Genomic DNA, 25210 nt, shown 5'->3' on the forward strand with positions numbered 1-25210 from the left:
AATGATTTGATAGCTTCCATCGCATAATCCGTTAAAAGTGAGATTAAAAGAAAGGTTGACGCAGAGCATTTTGGCACCTGGCAAATGAGCTGTCACTGTTAGCTGTGAATACAAATAGCCAATACAATTCCATTACAGAAGCGCCATCATAGGTTTGTGCAACAAGTTTCTCCATGAAGTTAAACTCTGACTTTGTTAATTCTGAGATGTCCAACCGACTGCGCACCTTGCTCATTTGACACATCAAAGTATCCCAAGAAACGTTCCTGAATAAAGCCCTGATCATCCACATACCTGACTATAACTAACAACTGTGAGTGACAGCTGATGTCTGTGGTTTCATCCATTTGCCATGTGACAAAATGCGCTGTCAACCTCTTAATATTACTTAATTGATGGAAGCTATCAAATCATTCTGAATTGATTTCGGCATCAAAGAAGACAGTAGAAACTTCCATATGCTCAGCAAGTAAAGCATCGTAACTTGTTGCCCAAACCTAGGATGGCGCTTATGTAATGGAATGTATTGACTATTTGTATTCACAGCCAAGTCCCCTCATGTTCCCTGATTTAAGAGGGGATGGCCACTCCACTACCATTGTCAACTCTCTCCTGACATGAACTGAAGCCATGTCTCATGTGCCCTCTCATCCACTGGTGCATTGAATGTTTCCTGTCCAAGCATTGTGAGTAGGCCTGTCAATTTTCTCTCATTACTGTATGTAGTCAATTACATTCACAAACACAATCACATTATTACACATCAATGTGATTTTAATCCTTGCTTGGACTAACTCATTCTTAGCTCTTTTGTCCTGCACTGAAGCCTTTGAACACAACTCATACCCACATTCAATCACTGCTGTGATCCCTTCCCAACACTGTAAGTAGCCCTCTCATTCCCATTCCCCATAATATTTAATTATAAATGTCTTTATTAAATGTATTAGGTTAAAATCATTTGTCTTTGGCTGGTCTGTGCCTATACCGTGGTTCTCTTATACTCCTCCATTTTTGAAGTTACCAGCCTCCATTGATGTGGATACGCACACGCTAACTCAGAGTTTAGGAGTCAATCAGCACTTTCGAGGGGATTATCCCGAGCAATTAGTTGCACAGATTTGCTAATCTTGACCACATCATGACTAGCTATTTAGGATGCAGGATGATTTGTAGATCAGGGATTCTGCAGAGCCTTGCTCAGGCCCATCCTCTGGGACACTATGTAGCATAGTGTTACTTCACAGTGTCTGTCTAGTCTGCTTTGGTCCATCTTACCCAGGTTTTTGCACTCTGTCAGAATCTCCCTGGTGACCTGGAGGCTCCGGCTGATGTAGGTGTCATAGGACTCTGACACGCCAAGCTTGCTGATGGGAATATGAGGTCTGGAGGAGAAGGAGAGAAGAATCCGTTAGTTACACTGAGCCATGTCCTCTGTAGCTCAGTTAGTAGAGCATGACGCTTGCAACGCCAGGATAGTGGGTTCAATTCCCGGGACCACTGTACGTAAAATGTATGCAAGCATGACTAAGTCACTTTGGATAAAAGCATCTGCTAAATGAAATATTCAGAAAATCCTTATAATGGCACTGTATAACATTTTTATTGCTGGCTATTTTCTGTTTACAATGTATTTTCACCTGACTGCAACACTTACCAAAGAGCTGCAGTTAGTTTCAGAATGGGTAGCAAGGAATTAGTTAGTCCTAAATATTTCCAAAACTAAAGGCATTGTATTTGGGACAAATCATTCACTAAACCCTAAATCTCAACAACGTCTCGTAATGAATAATGTGGAAATTGAGCAAGTTGAGGTGACTAAACTGCTTGGTGTAACCCTGGATTGTAAAATGGTCAAAACATATTGATACAACAGAAGCTATGATAGGGAGATGTCTGTCCATAATAAAGCACTGCTCTGCCTTCTTAACAACACTATCAACAAGACAGGTCCTGCAGGCCCTGGTTTTGTTGCACCTGGACCACTGTTCTGTAGTGTGGTCAGGTGCCACAAAGGGGGACTTGGGAAAATTGCAGTTGGCTCAGAACAGGGCAGCACGGCTGGCCCTTAAAAGTACACGGAGAGCTAACATTAATGACGTGCATGTCAATCTCTCATGGCTCAAAGCGGAAGAGAGACTGACTTCATCACTACTTGTTTTTGTAAGAGGTTGACAAGCTGAATGTACTGAGCTGTCTGTTTAAAATTCTAGCATACAGCTCGAACACCCACGCATACCACACAAGATACTACATAGAGCCATGACTACATGGAACTCTATTCCACATCAGGTAACTGATGCAAGCAGTAGAATCAGATTTAAAAAGCTGGTACAAATACACCTTATGGAACAAAGGTAGACACACACACGCACACATTGTAATATTGTTGTATGGTGGTATTACATTTTTGGGGGGGTTGTGGATATGTGGTGGTGAAGGGATGTTATATGATGTACTGTTTTACGTGGCCTTTAGATTGCAGGCCTGCGTATGAGTAAAGCAAAAAAACTGGCTAGGAACTGCTCTGATTCAGCCGTTATGGGGAGCCTAGCTGTGTGGAGGAGAAGACACTTTTTGTTTCCTTAAGTGTCCTTGCATCAACAACCTTTGAAATGTTTGAATCCTTTATGATGTCATGTTATTTGTGGATTCAAATAAAGTATTTCAAGTGTGTGTGTGTGTGTGTGTGTGTGTGTGTATGCATGTATGTATGTATGTAGTGAGGTACTGTATTCAGACTAAGTGTACTGCACCTGTAGGTTGTGTCCACACTCAGGCTAGCAGCAGCCATGTCAGTGGGAGGGATCCAGGCAGGGAGAGAGGTGCCAGACACCCACTTGGTCCACTCAAACAGACCGGGCTCTATACGGATCTTAGTCTTCCCCTCCTGCTGCAGGCCTGTGGAATAGAATAGAATAAAGTAGGATGGAATAGAATAAAACAGAATGGAATACAATAGAATAGTTTATTGTAATCCGAGGACGAAATTCTTTGTTCATCAGACTGATGATTGTGGTGGATGGTAATGATATTGATCAGGACATACCTCTGAGGATGTTGTGGGCAGTCTGGACACAGCGCAGCGAGGGAGAACAGTACACAAAATCTATCACCGCGTGGCTCTCCAACAGGGCTTCACCCACAAGGCGGGCCTGAGTGGAGCCGAAAACTGTGATTGGACAGTCTTTGTCGTAGTCTCGGAAGCCTCCACTTCTCGTTGGCAAACTAGACGGCATGTTGAGGTTGGAGCGAACATATCGGCCTAGAGAGTTATGAACGTAAAAGAGGAGGCAGACTGATTATCATAATACAGTATGTACATTAGTACTACAGTAAAGCATATCTACTATTCAATCCAATACATTTCCCCCTATATCCTATCTCCTACTGACCTTTAGCATCAAAGCACTGAGTGATCCAGTGTTTCCCAAACACTACATCCATCCTCTCACCATGGCGACACACAAACAGACTCCTCTTGGGAAGACATGACTGAGTGGTGGGACTCAGCATCTGGAGAACACAGTTTCATTACACAGTTAACACACCGTTCATACAGCATTGATACACTGGTAATACCCATTATTAAGTACTATTATTACTCAATCATGTCTGTACATAAACATTTGAATTCTTATTCAGTGTAGAATAAGAAAGGTTGTACAGCCTTTAGTAACCTAAAAAATGTACTGTGAATTTATATATAAAAAATGTGTTACATTTTGTGACAAATCATTCAGTGTAACACGACTACCTGGACAGGTGGACAGAGGACCGTGAGGCTGGATGGATCTCCAGGGTCGTCAAGAAAACGTCCGTCCAGCTGTCCATCAAATAACAGGCCACCCACTGCACCCCCAGCGTTGGACGGGGAGGCTGGGTTGCTGAAAGAGTGAGATCTGGGGAACAGATATACAGAATCAGGAGATTAACTTGAACCTAAACCATATCAAAAAGTAACAACGCTCTTTTAAATCACTAAGTTTTGGAGTAGCAAAACAGCAAGTAGAAAGGAAAGGGGACAACTCTACTGCATTAAAAACTCACTTTTATTTACAGAATCACATCCATAGCAAATCTCTACCCATTGAGTATGAAGCCTTCCTCTACTTACCCATGGAAGACCCAGGTGTCACACTCATCTGCCCGCCTGACATAGTTCTCAGGCAGCAGTCCAGGTAGCCCAGTGCCCAGAGAGGTGCCATAGACCCAGCCCTCGCTGGCACTACCCTGCTCCACGGGGGTCATGAAAATAAAGTCGCCAGGCGCGAGCTCCAGCTCGTCCTCGTTCTGGGGCACGTATGGGTACATCACACGCAGTGTCTGGGAGGAGGGGGGGGGGGGGGGGGGGGGTTAGAGGGCAGGTATCAAACAGGTCACCAATCAGAGAGCAGGGGTCAAATCTAATTGTATTTAAAAATTGCAATACACTTTACAGTAAAACAATACAACAATACAGTAAAACAATACAACTAGACTAAAATAAAAGAGATATAAAATAGGAAAACAAGAGATCAGTAATAAAGACAAAAAAGAGAGATGAATAACACATAGGCCACAACCAGGTCAGAGTAAGGCAGATTGGTGGGGCTGGTGTACCTCGTGGTTGGCGAATCGGATGTCCCGGGAGAAGAGCACGGCCAGCCAATCACAGCCCAGCGACACGTCCACTCCCTTGGCCAGCTTCTCCAAGGCAGCCAGGTGATTGGCCTGGAAGTGGTAGGCCAGGGTCACATGGAGCTGCTTCTTATGGGGCTCCACGTGCACATCTGAGTTACGGAGGGAGAGAAACAGGAGCATTATAGACACCATTTATATATTTACAGCTATATGGCATTTTTTTTGTTGAAAGTTCGATAATTGGAAAGAGACAGAAACAGAGACATCTGAGCACAGAGGAGGAGCTCAAAGACACTGTGTTGCTGCAATGCTCTCATTTGCCATTTTTCTTTTTCATTCATTATAAGACACACCACAGCGACAGAGGTGTGTGAGCATAGACATGTAAGCACAGAGGAAGACACACACTACGTTACAGACACTATTATTGCTGGTATTGTCCATTTCTTTCTCATTCATTGCACCACAACACTGTACAGAGACACACAGAAGTATTCCATGCATTATTACTGCTATAATGCGGTTATTGCCCATTTATCTCCCATTCATTGTAATACAGAACAATACATGTTTACGATGGACTGAATGAATGTATTCGCCACTTCAGTCTCTGGTAGGAGCGCAGAGTGGAGAATACATTCATTCAGTCTATCGTACACACTGAGGCAGAGGAACACAGTTCCCACCCGTCTGTATGACTGCAGTGGCTACAAAAGAGGGAGGAATGTCTGAAGCATGAGACATTACTCCTTTCATTCTTAATATGTTGATTGCTATTTTAACAACTGGTGGATCTAATCCTGAATGCCGATTGGTTAAAACCGCATTCCAGCCGGTGTCTATTGCACAAGTTACCAACGTCTATGACGTTAAAATGGCTATTTACTCTGTTCCATCTGACAGCGCAATCCACTGTCTCATCAGCCCAGCCAGGGCAATTTAAAAACTTGATCTCCACTATAAAAAGCATCTAGACATCTCCCATTTCTTTTAGACTAACATTTTGTTTTCAACAGTGGAGATTTGAATAAACCTTGCTGTCTGTCCGACATTTGCAACATTATTTCAATATTCAAATTCGATCCCCAGCTGTCCAATAATAATGAACGTGTCGGGACAAGACAGTCAGTCAAAATCATGAATCAGCATAATTTTTATGGATATACAGTACCAGTCAAAAGTTTGGGCACACCTACTAATTCAAGGGTTTTTCTTTATTTTTATTATTTTCTATATTGTAGAATAATAGTGAAGACATCAGAACTATGAAATAACACATATGTAATCATGTAGTAATCTAAAAAGTGTCCAACAAATCAAAATATACTTTATATTTGACATTCTTCAAAGTAGCCACCCTTTGCCTTGATGACAGCTTTTACACTCTTAGCATTCTCTCAACCAGCTTCATGAGGTAGTCACCAGGAATGCAATTAAATTAACAGGTGTGCCTTGTTAAAAGTTAATTTGTGGAATTTCTTTCCTTCTTAACGTGTTTGAGCCAATCAGTTGTGTTGTGACAAGGTAGGGGTGGTATACAGAAGATATCCCTATTTGGTAAAAGACCAAGTCCATATTATGGCAAGAACAGCTCAAATAAGCAAAGGGAAACAACAGCCCATCAATACTTAAAAACATGAAGGTCAGTCAATGCGGAACATTTCAAGACCTTTAAGTGCAGTCGCAAAAACCATCAAGCCATATGAGGCTCTCATGGCTCTCATGAGGACCGCCACAGGAAAGGAAGACCCAGAGTAACCTCTGCTGCAGAGGATAAGTTCATTAGAGTTACCAGCCTCAGAAATTGGCAATTAACTGCACCTCAGATTGTGAAGCATTTATTTGGACTGCAGAGTTCAAGTAACAGACACATCTCAACAACAACTGTTCAGAGGAGATTGAATGAATCAGGCCTTCATGGTCGATGTGCTGCAAAGAAACCACTACTAAAGGACACCAATAAGAAGAAGAGACTTGATTGGGCCAAGAAACATGATCAATGGATATTAGACCGGTGGAAATTCAAAGGACTCATCTGAGTCACTGGCTTACTGGTGCTCTTCCATGCCATCCCTAGGAGGGGTGCGTCACTTGAGTGGGTTGAATCACTGACGTGATCTTCCTGTTCGGGTTGGCGCCCCCCCTTGGGTTGTGCCGTGGAGGAGATCTTCATGGGCTATACTCGGACTTGTCTCAGGATGGTAAGTTGGTAGTTGGAGATACCCCTCTAGTGGTGTGGGGGCTGTACCTTGGCAAAGTGGGTGGGGTTATATCCTGCCTGTTTGGCCCTGTCTGGGGGTATCGTCGGACGGGGCCACAGTGTCTCCCGACCCCTCCTGTCTCAGCCTCCAGTATTTATGCTGCAATAGTTTGTGTGCCGGGGGGCTAGAGGCAGTCTGTTATATCTGGAGAATTTCTCCTGTCTTATCCGGTGTCATGTGTGAATTTAAGTATGCTCTCTCTAATTCTCTCTCTTTTATTCTCTCTCTCGGAGGACCTGAGCCTCAGGACTACCTGGCCTGATGACTCCTTGCTGTCTACAGTCCACCTGGTCGTGCAGCTGCTCCAGTTTCAACTGTTCTGCCTGTGGCTATGGAACCCTGACCTGTTCACCGGACGTGCTGCCTGTCCCAGACCTGCTGTTTTCAACTCTCTAGAGACAGCGGGAGTGGTAGAGATACTCTGAATGATCGGCTATGAAAAGCCAACTAACACTTACTCCTGAGGTGCTGACCTGTTTCACCCACTACAACCACTGTGATTATTATTATTATTATTATTATTATTATTTGACCCTGCTGGTCATCTATGAACATTTGAACATCTTGACCATGTTCTGTTATAATCTCCACCCGACACAGCCAGAAGAGGACTGGCCACCCCTCATAACCTGGTTCCTCTCTAGGTTTCTTCCTAGGTTCTGGCCTTTCTTGGGAGTTTTTCCTAGCCACCGTGCTTCTACACCTGCATCGCTTGCTGTTTGGGGTTTTAGGCTGGGTTTCTGTACAGCACTTTGTGACATCAGCTGATGTAAGAAGGGCTTTATAAATACATTTGATTGATTGATTGATGAGTCCAAATTTGAGATTTTTGGTTCCAACCGTCGTGTCTTTGTGAGACACAGAGTAGGTGAACGGATGACCTCCGCATGTGTGGTTCCCACCGTGAAGCATGGAGGAGGATGTGTGATGTTGCTTTGCTGGTGACACTGTCTGTGATTTATTTAGAATTCAAGGCACACTTAACCAGCATGGCTACCACAGCATTCTGCAGCGATACGCCATCCCATCGCGTTTGCGCTTAGTGGTACTATCATTTGTTTTTCAACAGGACAATGACCCAAAACACACACCCAGGCTGTGTAAGGGCTATTTGACCAAGAAGGAGAGTGATGGAGTGCTGCATCAGATGACCTGGCCTCCACAATCACCTGACCTAAACCCAATTGCGATGGTTTGGGATGAGTTAGACCGCAGAGTGGTCAGCACATGTGGGAACTCCTTCAAGACTGTTGGAAAAGCATTCCAGATGAAACTGGCTAATGCCAAGTGTGTGCAAAGCTGTCATCAAGCCAAAGGGTGGCTACTTTGAAGAATCAAAAATATTTTGATTTGTTTAACACTTTTTGGATTACCACATGATTCCATATGTGTTATTTCATAGTTTTGATGTCTTCACTATTATTCTCAATGTAAAAAATTGTACAACTAAAGAAAAACCCTTGAATGAGTAGGTGTGTCCAAACTTTTGACTGGTACTGTATACAAAATAACTATCTATAGAAAACAGGTCAAACGAAATTAAGTGGAGCTAATTTGCAGTCTTTCCAGCGAAGTGATTGTGTTAGCTGTGTTGTTTGCTAGCTCTCGAACAACAGTGTCCTGAGCACATTGTCTATGGCAGGTGAAATCTCGCATCATGAGCTTATTGTCATGGATGTATTCAAATAAATATCACTAGAAAATAGCTTAAAAAAATGCAAATACTTTGTTGTTATTCTGGTGTCTGCACTGTTTGACGTGACTGTAACTTAGCTGTAGTTGGCTAGCTAGGAAGCAAAGGATAAGAATGTTGCCAGCATGGTAATGGAACATTTAGAACGATCGACTGGGTCGCGTCCATAGATACAGAACAAAAAGACTTAACGACTGGGTCGCGTCTCTGGCAACCGAAACGATAGAACTAAAGACCAGCCGGCTTGGGTAGCAACCCTAGATTTGTGTCGGTACTATAGCTTGTGGAAGGATGAAACACTGAATAAATTAATCAAAATACCGTTTTCATTATTTGACTATGTTGGTAACGCGTTGTATATCCTCCAAACACCTACTTCTCGGACATTATCACTTAAATGTATTGTCCAATACATAAGTCCAATATACCTGCTTTAGTAGCCGCCTCCGTAGCGAAGTCAGCGGCAAAGTCCTTGAGCACTTCTGCCACCTGCTCCTCCACAAAGAGGCCTATGAAGTTGGAGGAGGTGTAGAGCTCAAGGGGGAGAGGGTTAGGGAAACGACCCCTCCATGACCCCACTGTAGCCTGTAGGGCCTCACTCAGTGCCTCCACCTTACCGTCCGCACACTGGAGAGAGAGGGTGACTGAGATAGTTACATGTACAGTATAGTACAGACACAGAGATGCAACTCTGTACACAGTGATGCATAACACAGAGATTGCACAGATACAGAGCGACGACAGCTGAGTCAAACCCAGTGAGCAGCATATACATGCACCATGGCACATTATACAGCAAAACAATGCCAAGAATCCAGGTCAAAGAAACCCAGCCGAGACGTGCAGTCACTGCCAGTAATGACGACAAACAGTCTCACGGTTTGTCCAGAAACAGACAAACAAGGGTCCCCCATTGGTCAGGGCAGTACTCACCATGAAGAACTGGCAGAGGGTGATGTGAGGGAAGATGTTGTGGGCCTTGTTCTTGCCGCAGGTGACCCGTGACTGCTGCCAGAAAGTGCTGAGCTGGTGGAGCAGGGGGCCGCTGGGGCGCAGGTATAACACATACTCCCTGGGGAGAGGGTCGTCCAGAAATGGGTCGTCCACATGAGAGAACAACCTTGGGCGAGGATAAGGGGAGGTGAGAAGGTGAGGAGGGAGGGTCAGTACACAGGGGTGAATTCAAAGTGTCTCAGAGTAGGAGCACTGATTTAAGATCAGTCTTGCCTTTCAGATCATAACGAATATGACTATATGGACGATATATGGCTTTAGGGGGACCCGATCCTAGATCAGCATTCCTACACAAAGATGCTTTTGAAATATGAGCCTAGGGAACTGGATGTGGGCTACACCCTCAACCAACAACACGAGTCATGTCTTTATAATGAAGTGTCTGTCAAAATAGTATTTAACTTGACACTACAGTATTTTTCATAACTCTACAGTATATTCATTCATATAACAACAACAAAACATTTTTCCATTTTATAAAGCGGTACTGTGCAATAAAAAGAGTGTGGGGTGAGTGAGTGAGTGGTGCATGTTTGTTCCATCCCCAGCAGCTGGCAACAGGGTTGCAGTAACAGAGTTACAGCGATGTCCTCATACAGTCTATGGACGGATGTCCTTGATGTGATCCGCTTTAATGATTACCACCTCTAACCAGGCCTTCACTATTAAGTCAGGAAGAAGTAAGGGTGTGTGTGTGTGTGTGTTCAATACCCACCAATCACAGGCCGCCTGCACATTTCTGCCTCCCGTAGACACCAGAGCTTTTAGCCTGTAGAAAGAGAAAGACAAGAGACAAAGAGATGATCAGCAGAGTCTCAAAATCAATAGTGTCTTTTCCGGAGGATGCTTTATTAGGACTTAGTTTATTGGAACTTGTTCAAGAGTTTGTATTATTTCCATGTATCCCTGTACCCAGTACTGTACCACACCGAAAAATGTATCCAAGTGTGCAGGCCTTGCAGTAGGTATGGCTATAGTTTGCATTTTATATGGCTCTAAATGTCCTGATACAGTACAACCACTGTCGGCAAAGTGAACTTCTGTTTATTTGCTTTGGAGCGATATTAAATGAACATGTGAAAACAGGGCTTATTAAGGGTTAAATAAATGACTGCTAATGCATGCTAAACACAAGCTAGAGTGTTCATTCTTATCACACGCTCGGGAGGGAGGAGGTATCACACACTAGTTCCTCTTACACTTTATTAGTCATTATGAAAACAGTGGCTACTGACCATCTTTAGATCAGCAAAGCATAGCCACTGTCCTCATGTCACACAGCTGGAGTGGATGATAAACAGTCGACTGTAAATCAATAGCTCCTTACACAACTCTTAACAGGCTTCAATAACATACGTAGGTTTCCGTGGCAAGATTGAGCGGGTAAGATAGCTATAGCGTTTGACAACGTCTATGTTTATTTGTGTCTTTATGCACAATGTGTATCCATGTGTGTCCGTGTCTGAGAGAGACAGAGAGAAGAGTCATTGTGTGCAGTGATAAAAAGGCAGCAGCTGCAGATATAGTTTTCTTGTTGAAATTAATTATTGAATATGTGAAGAAAATGCAAATGAGATACTGCTGGGAAATTAGAAAAACATAAGCTAAAACTAAAGTGGGGAGAAAGTCACTGAGGTCAATTAGAAACATTATTACCTACATTTGATGCTATCTATGAAGCTACGGTATAAAGAGCTAGCTAACTGTGCCATTTCCCAAAGCCAGTCAGCTTACATCTATGGGATTTTTTTTAACTCTGAGTGAGAAAGAGCTAATGACATTTCAGTTAATGAGAGCTTCTCTGATTATAATTAGTGTCTTTTTATAAAACCTCTAAAATCACATGTTCACACTCACAGTAACTCTGTAGGGACTAGAATACCTGCTATGATGATCAGAGGCTGTGCCAGGCAGTGCCAGCTGCCACATAACTCAAAGGACTACATATTAACCCAGAATACAAACTGACAACTGGACTACAACTCAGAGAGGAGAACTTCATAACCCAGAATCCCCACTGACTACGGCACTGGGGATGGTAATTAAATGTGAGCCACATGGACAGAGTTAAGTGGATGGACTCTTATTGACACACACTCCCTCTCTGTGTGACACTGTTCTATGTCACAGCATTTCACACCCACCTCAGTCAGCCTGTCCTCAATGTGTTGTTTGTACCTGTGAAGGATCAATATTCACACACACACACAGACACATGCACGCACGAATAAACACTTCAAGTGAATGACACAGATGAGAACTTTTACACATGTTCGGATGCAACATACAACACCACGCTGTCTCTTAGACTCGAGCTGAGAATAGCAAAAGCCCTAGTTTGTTTCAGATGACAATAGAACACCATTTGTTTGATGTTATTACAAAGAGGGCCATTGACTGATTCCTTTTCCTGGTTCTTCTCAAGGTTACTTCACTTCCTGCATCTCTTTCACAGGCTACTTACTAGTCACTTTAATAATGTTTACACATTTTGCATTACTCATCTCATATGTATATACTGTATTCTATCCTATTCTACGGTATCTTAGTCTATGCCGCTCTGACATTATACATATTTGGACGAACATATTCTTAATTCCATTCCTTTACTTTAGATTGTGTCTATTGTTAGATATTACTTGTTAGATATTACTGCCCTGTTGGAGCTAGAAACACAAGCATTTCGCTACACCCGCAATAACATCTGCTAAACATGTGTATGTGACAAATAAAATGTTATTTGATGAACTGTGTGCATTTAATTTCCGTTCGCAGTAAAGACTCGATCAAAAGTACTCGTGACTCTGCTCTATCACCGTCAGTGAATGAGGAACAAACATTGTAAGAAGCACCACAGAGTAAATGTACTGTATTTTTTTCCATTTCTGTTAGCAGTATAGAAACTGAGAAGGCTATAGTCTACCAATCACCCCGTTTGTGACTCTGCTCTCTTACTTTGCACGTCTCATGATCTCACCATCTGTCTGTGAATGAGTTAAGTTTGAAGTTGTATTTGTCACATGCAAAATAACAGTGAAATGCTTAACTTGCAAGCCCTTCAAACAGTGCAGCATCCTATATCAAAATAGTATTAAAAAATAATAATTCACACAACAATGACAGGTTGATGTAAGCTATATACAGGGTCAGTGCCAGTACCACATTTACAATGTGCATACTGGAGAAGTTGAGGTAGGTACAATGCCTTCATAAAGTATTCATACCCCTTGACTTATTCCACATTTAGTTGTGTTTTTAGAAATGTTTGCAAATGTATTGAAAGTGAAATACAGAAATCTCATCTACATAATTATTCAGACCCCTGAGTTAATACTTTGTAGAAGCACCTTTGGCAGCGATTACAGCTGTGAATCTCTTTGCGTACATCTAAGAAAGTTCCATACCTGACTGTACAACATTTGACCATTACGCTTTTCAACAATTCTTCAAGCTCTGTCAAATTGGTTGTTTATCATTGTTAGACAACCATTTGCAGGTCGTCGTAGATTCAAGTCAAAACTGTAACTCGGACACTCAGGGACATTCACTGTCTTCTTGGTAAGCAACTCCAGTGTTGATTGACCTTGTGTTTTAGGTTATTTTCCTGCTGAAAGGTGAATTAATCTCCCAGTGTCTGATGGAAAGCAGACTGAACCAGGTTTTCCTCTAGGATTTTGCATGTGCTTAGCTCCTTTCTGTAAAAAATGTTATCCTGAAAAACTCCCTTGTGCTTAACGATTACAAGCATTACACAACAAAATGTGGAAAAAGGGTGTGAATACTTTTTGAAGGCAATGTATGTACAAATAGACAGGTATTAGGAGAAAGTGACTAGTAGCAGGATAAATAATAATTATAATAACAATATAGCAGCAACATAAGTGGTGGGTGGGTGTGTGCATGGTGGCAATGTGCATGAGTAGAGACTGAGTTTGCATTTAGTCAGTCAGAGGCATATGGTCCTTGGTGGGGGTAGGCAGCTATTGTCTATCTGTTTAAAAGTCTAATTGCTTGGGGGGGGTAGAAGCTGTCTCGGAGCCTGTTGTTCCGAGACCTAATACTCCACTGCCGCCAGCCGGACGGAAGCAGAGAGAACAGTCTATGGAAGGGGTGGATGGAAAGTTTGGCCATTTTTCGGCCCTTCCACAGACACCGCTTGGTGTGTACAGTATGTCCTGAGGATAATTCAGTGTGTAGACTAGACACTTCATAAAGAGCTGGAAGCAAATAAGTGTCAAAGACAACATTTACTATTACATTTTGTTAGCAGTATAGAAACTATCCAAGACACAAGCAACCAACCAACCACCGTGATTATTACTATACTCACTGTGTGTGTGTCTCGGCTCACCATCATCTGTGTGTGAATGATTCATAATGGAAACAGAGCCTGCATCCCAAATGGACCCCTTTTCCACGTATAGTGCACTAGTGTTGACCAGGGTCATAAAGCAGTGCCCCATATAGGGAATCTGGTGCCATTTGGGACACATCCAAAGACTCCATCACCACCACTATGTGACCAGACCTCTTGGAGTGAGAAGCTAACAGTGAATGTAGTGCCACTCTGGTGTTCACAGTCGGTGAGCTATTTTTACACTAGCTATCCCCACAGAGAGAAAGACTGGCCCACAGAGCAGTGTGCCTGCCTGCCCTGGCTGCTGCTGCCGCAATGCATGCTAGGACAACAAAGTCCTGATTACATCACCAGATGGCTCATACCGTCATGTAGAGAAAACACAGAGACATACGGTCATTTCCATGTAAAATTACCCATGAGCACCAACATATGAAGTTCAAAGGAGCATGTAAAATTGGGTGTGAAATATTTTGCAAAAGTAATTCATATATACACTACCAGTCAAAAGTTTAAGAACACCTACTCATTCAAGGGTCTTTCTTTATTTTTTACTATTTTCTACATTGTATAATAATAGTGAAGACCTCAAAACTATGAAATAACACATATGGAATCATGTAGCAACCCCCCCAAAAAAATCAACAAATCAAAATATATTTCAGATATTAGATTCTTCAAATGTGACCCATTTCAGGAAACTAGGCATATGTCGCTAGTCATGACTTCACAGGAGAGCCATTACATTTTTTTATTTTATTATCAAAATGCGTTTTTGGGCAGAAATGCCTTCTGGGATATGTGAACTTTCAAGTGCCTTAATAACAAACTTGTGTGCCATCTGTAAATATGAATACAATTGTAAAATGATGAGCCTTGTTGGTTAAGCCACAGAAAGAGACAGCAACCTTCCCACTAGCCATGATTGGCTGAGATAACGAGTGGGCTGGACATGCTGTGAGAGGAGTTCGGATTGGTCTCCCATATAGAAAGCTTCTGTCTATTTGAGCTGGTCAGTCTGTTGGTAATCATGTCAAACGCGACATTAAACAAATATATACACTGCATCGCAGTGCTAGAGGTGTCACTACAGACCCTGGTTCGATCGGGAGTCCCATATGGCGGTGCACAATTGGCCAAGCGTCGTCCGGGTTAGGCAGTCATTGTAAATAAGAATTTGTTCTTAACTGACTTGCCTAGTTAAATAAAACGGCGGTACATTTTACCGAAACTTCAGTAAAAATGTGTTTTCGTCAAATGTTCAGTGTACATTGTTAAAAGCAGTCCGTGCATTGAGTTGTATGGTTTGTTAAATTTTGAAATTAATGGTTTTAATTTGGCATATATTGTGAGAGAGACACGTGGAAACATAGGCCTACACACAAGTGCTTGCGAACACACATACACAGTATATTCCACCTTTCTTCAAGGGAGAAACTACGCTGAACAAAAAAAATAAAACGCAACATGTAAAGTGTTGCTCCCATGTTTCATTAGCTGAAATGAAAGATCCCATGAATTTTCCATACTCACAAAAAGCTTATTTCTCTCAAATTGTATGTACAAATTTGTTTACATACCTGTTAGTGAGCATTTCTCCTTTGCCAAGACAATCCATCAACCTGACACGTGGCATATTAAGAAGCTGATTAAACAGCATTATCATTACATATGTGCACCTAGAGACAAAAAGGCCACTTAAAATATGCAGTTTTGTCACACAACACAATGCCACAGATGTCTCAAGTTGAGGGAACAAGCAACTGGCATGCTGACTGCAGGAATGTCCACCAGAGCTGTTGCCAGAGAACTTAATGTTAATTTCTCTACCATGAGCCGCCTCTGTCGTTTTAGAGAATTTAGAAGTACGTCCAACTGGCCTCACAATCGCAGACCATGTGTATGGCGTCGTGTGGGCGAGCAGTTTGCTGATGTCAACGTTGTGAACGCAGTACCCCATGTTGGCGGTGGGGGTCATGGTATGGGCAGACATAAGCTACGGACGCTGAACACAATTGCATTGTATTGATGGCCATTTTAAAAATGGACAGAGATACCGTGAAGAGATCCTGAGGCCCATTTTCGTGCCATTCATCCGCCACCATCATCCCCTGTTTCAGCCTGATAATGCATGGCCCCAGTTCACAAGGATCTGTACACAATTCCTGGAAGCTGAAAATGTCCCAGTTCTTCCATGGCTTGTATACTCACCAGACATGTCACCAATTGAGCATGTTTGGGATGCTCTGGATCAATGTGTACATCAGCATGTTCCAGTTACTGCCAATATCCAGCAACTTCACACAGCCATTGAAGAGGAGTGGGAAAACAATCAACAGCTTGATCAATTCTATGCGAGAGACGTGTCGCGCTGCATGAGGCAAATGGTCTGACTGGTTTTCTGATCCACTCCCTTACTTTTTTTTATGGTATCTGTGACTAACAGATGCATATCTGGATTCTCAGTCATGTGAAATCCATAGATTAGGGGATAATGAATTTATTTCAGTTGACTGATTTCCTTATATGAGCTGTAACTCAAAATCTTTGAAATTGTTGCATGTTGCGTTTATATTTTTCTTCAGTATAGATAGATTTCCTATTTCTGCAGGAGATATACTTATGAGATCACAGCGACCCAGAGGTGACCAAGTCTGACACCAATAACAAGTAGGACACTGCCCTCACATAAAACATTTGGCACACAATCAAATGAAGTGGGTTAGAACTCGTTTTCTCGATATTCTAACATTCTCAGTACAGCGTTCTATGGAAGACACCCCAATGTGGTTATTATAAAGTAGCTAAATCTATGTAAGTGACACTTACAGCGACACAGACTAAAATACTTTGAAGCTTATCATCTCATGAGGATTAGTGTGAGAGAGTTTAACTCATTCAGGGGAGACTGGAACACTGTAATATAACACACACCTGTTAAAATGCTAGCTTGTCACGTCCTCCAGTGTGTGCTGGCCAGGTCTGGAGTTAACTCTAACCCCCTCCACCCCTCACAACTCCTCTAGTCCCTAACAGTGATGGGAGAAAAAAAAAAAATCGATAGTTACATATCAGGATATTTCTTTGATGATATTATAATACATTATATCATATTGACAATATCGCAACATACTGTCATTTTTGCTCTAGTTGGCTGTACCTGCACCAAAACTCCAGTATCTTCATTAGCTAGATCTCATATCTTGATTGTTAAATAGGGAGGCTTTTTTTTTTTAAAGCTCTTATTTCCATGACTGATCAAAACTTGTTTTCTCATGGCTCGTCCTTCTGCAGCCGACATACGGTCAGCGAAATGTTTGGAACATCGAATCGCAATACATATTGTATCGGCATTTTAGCATTGTGATACTATCATATCGCGAGGTCCCTGGCAATTCCAGGCACTAGTCCCTAGCCCCTCTCCACCCTGCCCCTCCTCGGTTCCAAGCAGGAACTCAATGATTTATTTATAAAACTGCATTTCCTGTTCAAGGCAAGGGATAAAAAGGTTGGAGTACACTCTGATAATGTACAATCATAGTAGTGGTGTGGTGAATGGGAGTGTGGATTTGTCTGAATGGACATGTTGCATAGCCGTAGTGTATGTATGTTTTTGTTCTTGAATAAAATCACACAACAGGGTCAAGCGGGAGGAATCGAACTGCTTGGTGATAAAGAAGAGATATTTGAGCGAGTACAACATTTAGGAAACACTTTGGAGGGAGCTCTGTTCGCTCACACAACCTAAAAACATACTCATCTGGTTGCATCCCCCTTCAAAATCTGAACAGCTCCCTCTGGCCCCTCCCCGACTCAGCCTCTATGGGGAAATTCACATTTCCTGTTTACAAAGCTGCTAGTGAGCACACATCACTCACCACTTATCACACTGACCGTGCAGAGAAAACTCCTCATCCACAACACATAACCCAACTGCACCTCCAAAACTATCAACAGAGGAAGTGTCCTTCCCTGTATCTGGCCTGGCTTCTGACTCGCCCTTAGACAGCCGAGATAAGGCTTCACGGACCTGATCGTCATGCATCATCAGCCTGCGTTTGAACTGAACCACACAGAATAAGAAAACATTTCCTCATCCTCTCCAACTTCAGGGCCTTTTTTCAACAGCAGTTACTGAATTCCTGTGGGATGACCTTTCAGAAGAGAATATGTTAAAAAAAAATGGTTAAAGAACAACATTCTGTATGTGTCCAAAATGGCACCCTATAACCTACATAGTGTACTACTTTACAGTGCAGCCTATGAGCCCTGGTCAATGTAGTGCACTATGTAGAGAATATGTGGCCATTTGGGACAGAGCCTATGTCTCAGTCTCTGTGCTCTGTTGTGCCGTAAATGCATCATCTCCAGATCCGATCAGTCTCAATGAGACTCACTGCATATCCCTACTCACTCAGGGAGGAGTGATGGCGCACCTCGCTGTAATGTGCAGAGGTAGGCAGAGCAGGGGGGAAGAGGAGAGAGAGGGGGAGGAAGAGAGAGTTCTAAGACAAAGAGGATAGAGAGGGGGGGAAGAAAGAAAAGGATATGGAAGACAACAGGAGGGAGACGGAAGAGAGTTAGGCGTGCTGATCCTCTGTGCTTAAACCACACAAAGCCCATTCTGTGCTGTACTGTCTGCGAGCTGCTCAAACATCTTCTGAACCCAACAAAAAAGCTCAGCCCACTAATTGGTTGTGTAAGACATCTTTGTTATCCAGGGCCAGTATTCATAAAGCCGCTCAGAATAGGAGTGCCAATCTAGGATCAGGTCTCCCTCCTGTCCATGTGGTCATATTCATTATCCTCTAAAAGGCAAAACGGATCCCTGATCAGCACTCTTACTCTGAATACGGGCCCTGGTCTCTGGTATTTTGCATGAATTAATTGTGGTTAACAAATAGGCCTTAACTCTTTGCATTCAGTGTCAGTGTTTCCCTCAGACCGTAGTCTCTCTACAAAGCCAACAGTATGATGAACCCCTCTGCCCTCTGTCAGTGTCTCACACAATCACTCACTTCATGAAAAACATTTTTTTTTTTTAAAGAGGATAGAGGACCATGTGGTCATTCAGGGTAGAGATAGCGGTGGGTGACACCATTAAATATAGAGACAGAGCGCGAGAGAGAGAGAACGAGAAAGAAAAAACATTTCCATCCACAGTTATGAGAGTTAAGTCATACCGTATAAAAGAATTACGACAGCTGTGATGGAAACAGGAAGTGTCGGTACAATTTTTAATAAGTGGTGTGATCTGTGTCTGTAAAATGTACTATGCTAAACATCTTTATGTGCAAATATTGATATAATAATAATCATATCGAAGTAAACTTGGAGTCACAGATTAAATAAATTATGAACTTCACAGGGTGGTGAAAGTGCAAGGTGATGAGCTTGATGCTCCTTGCCAATAAATATTGAGGGTCTTATTCTGGTGACATGATGATTGATGCTTGACAAAAATATTCCATAATAAACTCATCATGTAGGATAGCCTACCCGCACTATCTGCGAGCTGTTGGCTAGAGGGCACTTGCCAAGACCAGAGTAGGCACATTTGCTATTTAACGCAACGCTATTTGACAAAACTATCGGTAGAGTTGATAATGCGATGGAAACACACTGAACTTGAGATTTTTTTATTTGATACATGAAAACGGAAGAAAGAAGAGAACAAGAAGCTCACATGGACATGTAAAACCAACTACTAGTCCGTCTAACATTGGGAGTCTCCAGGCAGAACACTATACAGCAAAAACAGATGAGTGTGCAACTTTCTTTTTCATTGGTATAGTTTATCTTATCCGTTAGTCAGCACCACCTCATCTAAAGGTTGCGTGTTCTTTATTTCATTCCCTTTCTCTCCAGAGCCACCAGAGAGATATGTAGTGTCCTAAATGGCACCCCATCACCTATATAGTGCCCCTACTTTTGACCAGAACTCTAAAAAGGGCCCTGGTCAAAAGTAGTGCACTAAATAAGGAGTTGGGTGTAATTTGGGACATAACCATAGCCTAACATCTGTCACACAGAAAGCCGAGTCAAGCTCAAGGCACCAGAAACATTTAATCCATCAGGTCCTCCCTATTCTACTCTAGCCTGGGTAGACCAGACTGAACACTGTACTTAGGTGGTGAGCGAATCGTACAGTCAGGTTTAACCAGGGCTGTGTTCAGTACAATTTTTAGTTTTGGCACGTTTAATTGAAGGGAAACGGTGCTGTACTGAACGACCATTTGAAAAACAGAACGTGGTTGGGTTGTGAAACACTGTCAGCATGGCCACTGCCCTTTAAATACGTCACTCAATGCTTCAAGCCACACCCACCATGGTACATCCGTAAGACTAACCTAATTGTCAAACTGTAGAAATAGTAGCCCATTACTGAAGTAGTACAACTTCAAATACTGGCTAGCTTTGCAAGGGACACAAATAAAAATACTAAATGATACAACAATTAATAACCAAATATGCTGATGTCACTGTACCTATTTGTATATGTTTTCCCCTCTATTGCATAATGCAGGAAATGCTGAGTCCACAGAAACAGTAAACACTAGTCTTTTGGTATTCACTTTTAGTTGACACAGAAGAGCCAGAGTAATCAATACAAATATCTCCTCTCAAAGTCTGTCCTCAGTGGCTCAGATCAGGTTTCAAATGCATGAAGGCATCATTTTTTGGTTGTGGTCTAGTCCTTGTGTATGGCTTTAAGCTACAGTATATTACCAATGACACTGCAGCTTTCTGACTCAGTACATACAGTATAGACTTGTCAGCAATCAAACCATACTTATTTTGTAATTCTAAAGAATTCCATCTTTCCAGCAGATCTGAATCTGTCCACCATGCATGTTTATCTCTGGGGGCCTGCTTGCTGAATGCACACGTTACAGAGCCTCAGCGAGCTATTCTGCAGACAGACAGTCAGTCAGTAACCCCCACACATACAAACAAAGGAACATCAATATATCCATTTGCTTGTAGGCTACATCTAGCAATGTGGTAAACATCTCTACTGGATGTCCCTAGAAATGCAACTACAAAGCTTTTAGAAAAAGGAAACAAGAACGAGAGAGAGAGTCTTTGCTAGAGTGTACTTTATACCAATAGTGTTGGATCTGTGACATTCACTTGTATTGATCATATCTTCAATGCAATATCAGTTCCCATTGACTGTAGTGACCATAACATTGGCTTTCCTTGTTATTGCCACAAAGTACCAAAGGAAGGGCTTATAGATATTGATAAGAGAGCATACATGTTCTCAGGACTCTTTTGTTGAAAATTAAAAAAATGTATGTTAATCTGATGTGTATAAGGAGGACAATCCAGATGAAGCTCAGAGTATTTGTAAACGAATTCTTGCCGATTGTTGACAAGCATGCACCTGTTAAGAAACTGTCAGAGCCCACTGGAACGATGATGAATTGAAAACTTGTATGGTTAAAAGAAATGCAAAAAAAAAAGTGGCAAACAAGTCAGGTTGTTCATTTGTGTCATGACTTCCACTGAAGTCGGCTCATCTCCTTGTTCGGGTGCCGTTCGGCGTCACCGGTCTTCTAGCCATCGTCGATCCACTTTTCATTTGTTTTGTCTTGTTTTCCTACACACCTGGTTCTCATTTCCCTCGTTAATTGTTGTGTATTTAACCCTCTGTTCCCCCCAATGTCTTGGTGTGGAATTGTTTGTTGTAAGTGCTTGTGCACATGTTTACTGGTGCGCGTCGGGTTTTGTACCCATGTTGGTTATTTCTTTATGCCGTTGGTTTTGAAATTAAACTGCTCCGGCTATTACCTAGTAATGTTCTCCTGCGTCTGACTTCACTGCCACCAGTTACGCACCCCTTTACAATCTGTTTGGTTGACATACTGTCAATTGAGGAAAATAAGACATTACCAAAACAATATATATTTTTTTAACTATGATAATGACTTTGGAGCACCTTAAATGATAGGGAGTGGCTACTAATCCATGACTGGATCTTTTATTTCTGAGGCTCAGTATCCGTGAGTGTGCAAATTCTTGCAGTATCTCGCGGGAATTTGGGACTTCACTCATTTTCTCTGGCCAAAATCAGATTAGATACATACAGTGCCTTCAGAAAGTGTTCATACCCCTTGACTTAATTCACAATCTGTTGTTACAGCCCGAATTCAAAATTGATTAAATATTTTCTCACCCATCTACACACAATACCCCATAATGACAGTGAAAACATGTTTTTAGAAACTTTAGCAAATGTATTGATAATTCAATTACAGAAATTGTAATTTACATACAGTGAGGGAAAAAAGTATTTGATCCCCTGCTGATTTTGTACGTTTGCCCACTAACAAAGAAATGAACAATCTATAATTTTAATGGTAGGTTTATTTGAACAGTGAGAGACAGAATAACAACAACAAAAAATCCAGAAAAACGCATGTCAAAAATGTTATAAATTGATTTGCATTTTAATGAGGGAAATAAGTATTTGACCCCCTCTCAATCAGAAAGATTTCTGGCTCCCAGGTGTCTTTTATACAGGTAACGAGCTGAGATTAGGAGCACACTCTTAAAGGGAGTGCTCCTAATCTCAGTTTGTTACCTGTATAAAAGACACCTGTCCACAGAAGCAATCAATCAATCAGATTCCAAACTCTCCACCATGGCCAAGACCAAAGAGCTCTCCAAGGATGTCAGGGACAAGATTGTAGACCTACACAAGGCTGGAATGGGCTACAAGACCATCGCCAAGCAGCTTGGTGAGAAGGTGACAACAGTTGGTGCGAAAATTTGCAAATGGAAGAAACACAAAAGAACTGTCAATCTCCCTCGGCCTGGGGCTCATTGCAAGATCTCACCTCATGGAGTTGCAATGATCATGAGAACGGTGAGGAATCAGCCCAGAACTACACGGGAGGATCTTGTCAATGATCTCCTGGCAGCTGGGACCATAGTCACCAAGAAAACAATTGGTAACACACTACGCCGTGAAGGACTGAAATCCTGCAGTGCCCGCAAGGTCCCCCTGCTCAAGAAAGCACATATATATGCCCGTCTGAAGTTTGCCAATGAACATCTGAATGATTCAGAGGACAACTGGGTGAAAGTGTTGTGGTCAGATGAGACCAAAATGGAGCTCTTTGGCATCAACTCAACTCACCATGTTTGGAGGAGGAGGAATGCTGCCTATGACTCCAAGAACACCATCCCACCGTCAAACATGGAGGTGGAAACATTATGCTTTGGGGGTGTTTTTCTGCTAAGGGGACAGGACAACTTCACCGCAACAAAGGGACGATGGACGGGGCCATGTACCGTCAAATCCTGGGTGAGAACCTCCTTTCCTCAGCCAGGGCATTGAAAATGGGTCGTGGATAGGTATTCCAGCATGACAATGACCCAAAACACACGGCCAAGGCAACAAAGGAGTGGCTCAAGAAGAAGAAGCACATTAAGGTCCTGGAGTGGCCTAGCCAGTCTCCAGACCTTAATCCCATAGAAAATCTGTGGAGGGAGCTGAAGGTTAGAGTTGCCAAACGTCAGCCTCGAAACCCTAATGACTTGGAGAAGATCTGCAAAGAGGAGTGGGACAAAATCCCTCCTGAGATGTGTGCAAACCTGGTGGCCAACTACAAGAAACGACTGACCTCTGTGATTGCCAACAAGGGTTTTGCCACCAAGTACTAAGTAATGTTTTGCAGAGGGGTCAAATACTTATTTCCCTCATTAAAATGCAAATCATTTTATAACATTTTTGACATGCGTTTTCCTGGATTTTTTTTGTTATTCTGTCTCTCACTGTTCAAATAAACCTACCATTAAAATTATAGACTGATCATTTGTTTGTCAGTGGGCAAATTTACAAAATCAGCAGGGGATCAAATACTTTTTCCCCCTCACTGTAAGTATTCACACCCCTGAGTCAATACATGTTAGAATCACCTTTGGCAGTGACTACAGCTGCACATTTTTCTGGGTTAGTCTGTAAGAGCTTTGCACACCTGGATTGTACAATGACTCCCTAGTCCTTGCTGATGACAAGCATACCCATAACATGATGCAGCCACCACCATGCTTGAAAATATGAAGTTTTTCAGTGATGTGGGTCGGATTTGCCCCAAACATAAAACTTTGTATTAATAAGGACAAAGTTAATTTCTTTGGCACATTAGTTGCAGTATTACCTTAATGCCTTATTGAATATTTGTATTCTGTAGAAGCTTCCATCCTTTTACTCTGTCATTTAGGTTAGTAATTTGGAGTAACTACAATGTTTGATCCATCCTCCCATCAAAGCCATTAGACTGTTTTAAATGTCACCATTGACCTCATGGTGAAATCCCTGAGCGCTTTCTGTCCTCTCCGGCACCTGACTTAGGAAGGACGTCTGTACCTTTGTAGTCACTGGGTGTATTGATACTCAATCCAAAGTGTAATTAACCTCACCATGATCAAAAGGATTTACAATGTCTTTTTTTTTTAACCCATCTACCAATAGGTGCCTTTCTTTGCGAGGCATTGGGAAACCTCCCTGGTCTTTCTGGTTGAATCTTCGTTTGAAATTCAATGTTCGACTGAGGGACCTTACAGATAATTGTATGTATGTGTGGGGTAAAGACACGAGGTAATCATTAAAAAAAAATCATGTTAAACACGATTATTGCACAGAGTCCATGAAACTTATGTGACTAGTTAAGCAAGGGGTTGAATAGCTAGCCACATAGCCAGCAGGGTTGCATCAGTTTTCATTGGACTAGAGCTAGCTAGGCTGGCTAGCTAGGTAGCGTGAGCTGATCATCATGTAGCAGCCTGTGCTGACTAGCATCGTTAGCATGCTAAAATTAGCTAGCAAAAAAAAAAAATCAAGGAAATTGTACTGAAAGCATGACAAAATCATGTTTCAACATTGTAATTGCTATTGATGTTTTGGTTCTTGTTTTTTTTGCTTAGTGACATTATGAAAATCATATTTTTGCCATTTAACTACCGGTATGCATCTAAGAAATCCTATAACTACCGGTAAAAGAAGTCCTAAATTCCTACGATCATTTGTGCACTCACGAAGAGGGAGCCTCAGAAATAAAAGATCCGGTCACGCATTAGGAGACACACCATAAGTGATATTATGGGAAGAAAACCCAATTCATCTCCATCGTTTAGTGATGGGTCATTTATAACAAAACCTTTTGATATAGCCAGTCATTTCAATGATTATTTCACCGGTCAACTGGACAAACTGAGAAGTGAAATGACAACATTGAACAGTGAACCGCC

At 42.1% G+C, this 25210-nt stretch overlaps 1 protein-coding gene across 1 annotated transcript in view; it reads right to left on the reverse strand.

The window, feature by feature from the left end:
* ubash3ba (ubiquitin associated and SH3 domain containing Ba) overlaps positions 1-25210 on the reverse strand; it is a 56448-nt gene that overhangs the window by 2349 nt on the left and 28889 nt on the right. Inside the window, exons 2-11 of the mRNA XM_014195839.3 lie at positions 10307-10360; positions 9511-9697; positions 9006-9204; positions 4603-4772; positions 4118-4326; positions 3758-3902; positions 3396-3516; positions 3050-3265; positions 2757-2901; positions 1279-1385 (exon numbers count right to left, since the gene is read on the reverse strand). Coding sequence (XP_014051314.1) covers positions 1279-1385; positions 2757-2901; positions 3050-3265; positions 3396-3516; positions 3758-3902; positions 4118-4326; positions 4603-4772; positions 9006-9204; positions 9511-9697; positions 10307-10360 — 1553 coding nt within the window. The remainder of the gene's footprint in view (positions 1-1278; positions 1386-2756; positions 2902-3049; positions 3266-3395; positions 3517-3757; positions 3903-4117; positions 4327-4602; positions 4773-9005; positions 9205-9510; positions 9698-10306; positions 10361-25210) is intronic.

Source organism: Salmo salar, chromosome 04 (genome assembly GCF_965601325.2).
Source record: "Salmo salar chromosome 04, fSalSal1, whole genome shotgun sequence".
Lineage (NCBI taxonomy): Eukaryota > Metazoa > Chordata > Actinopteri > Salmoniformes > Salmonidae > Salmo > Salmo salar.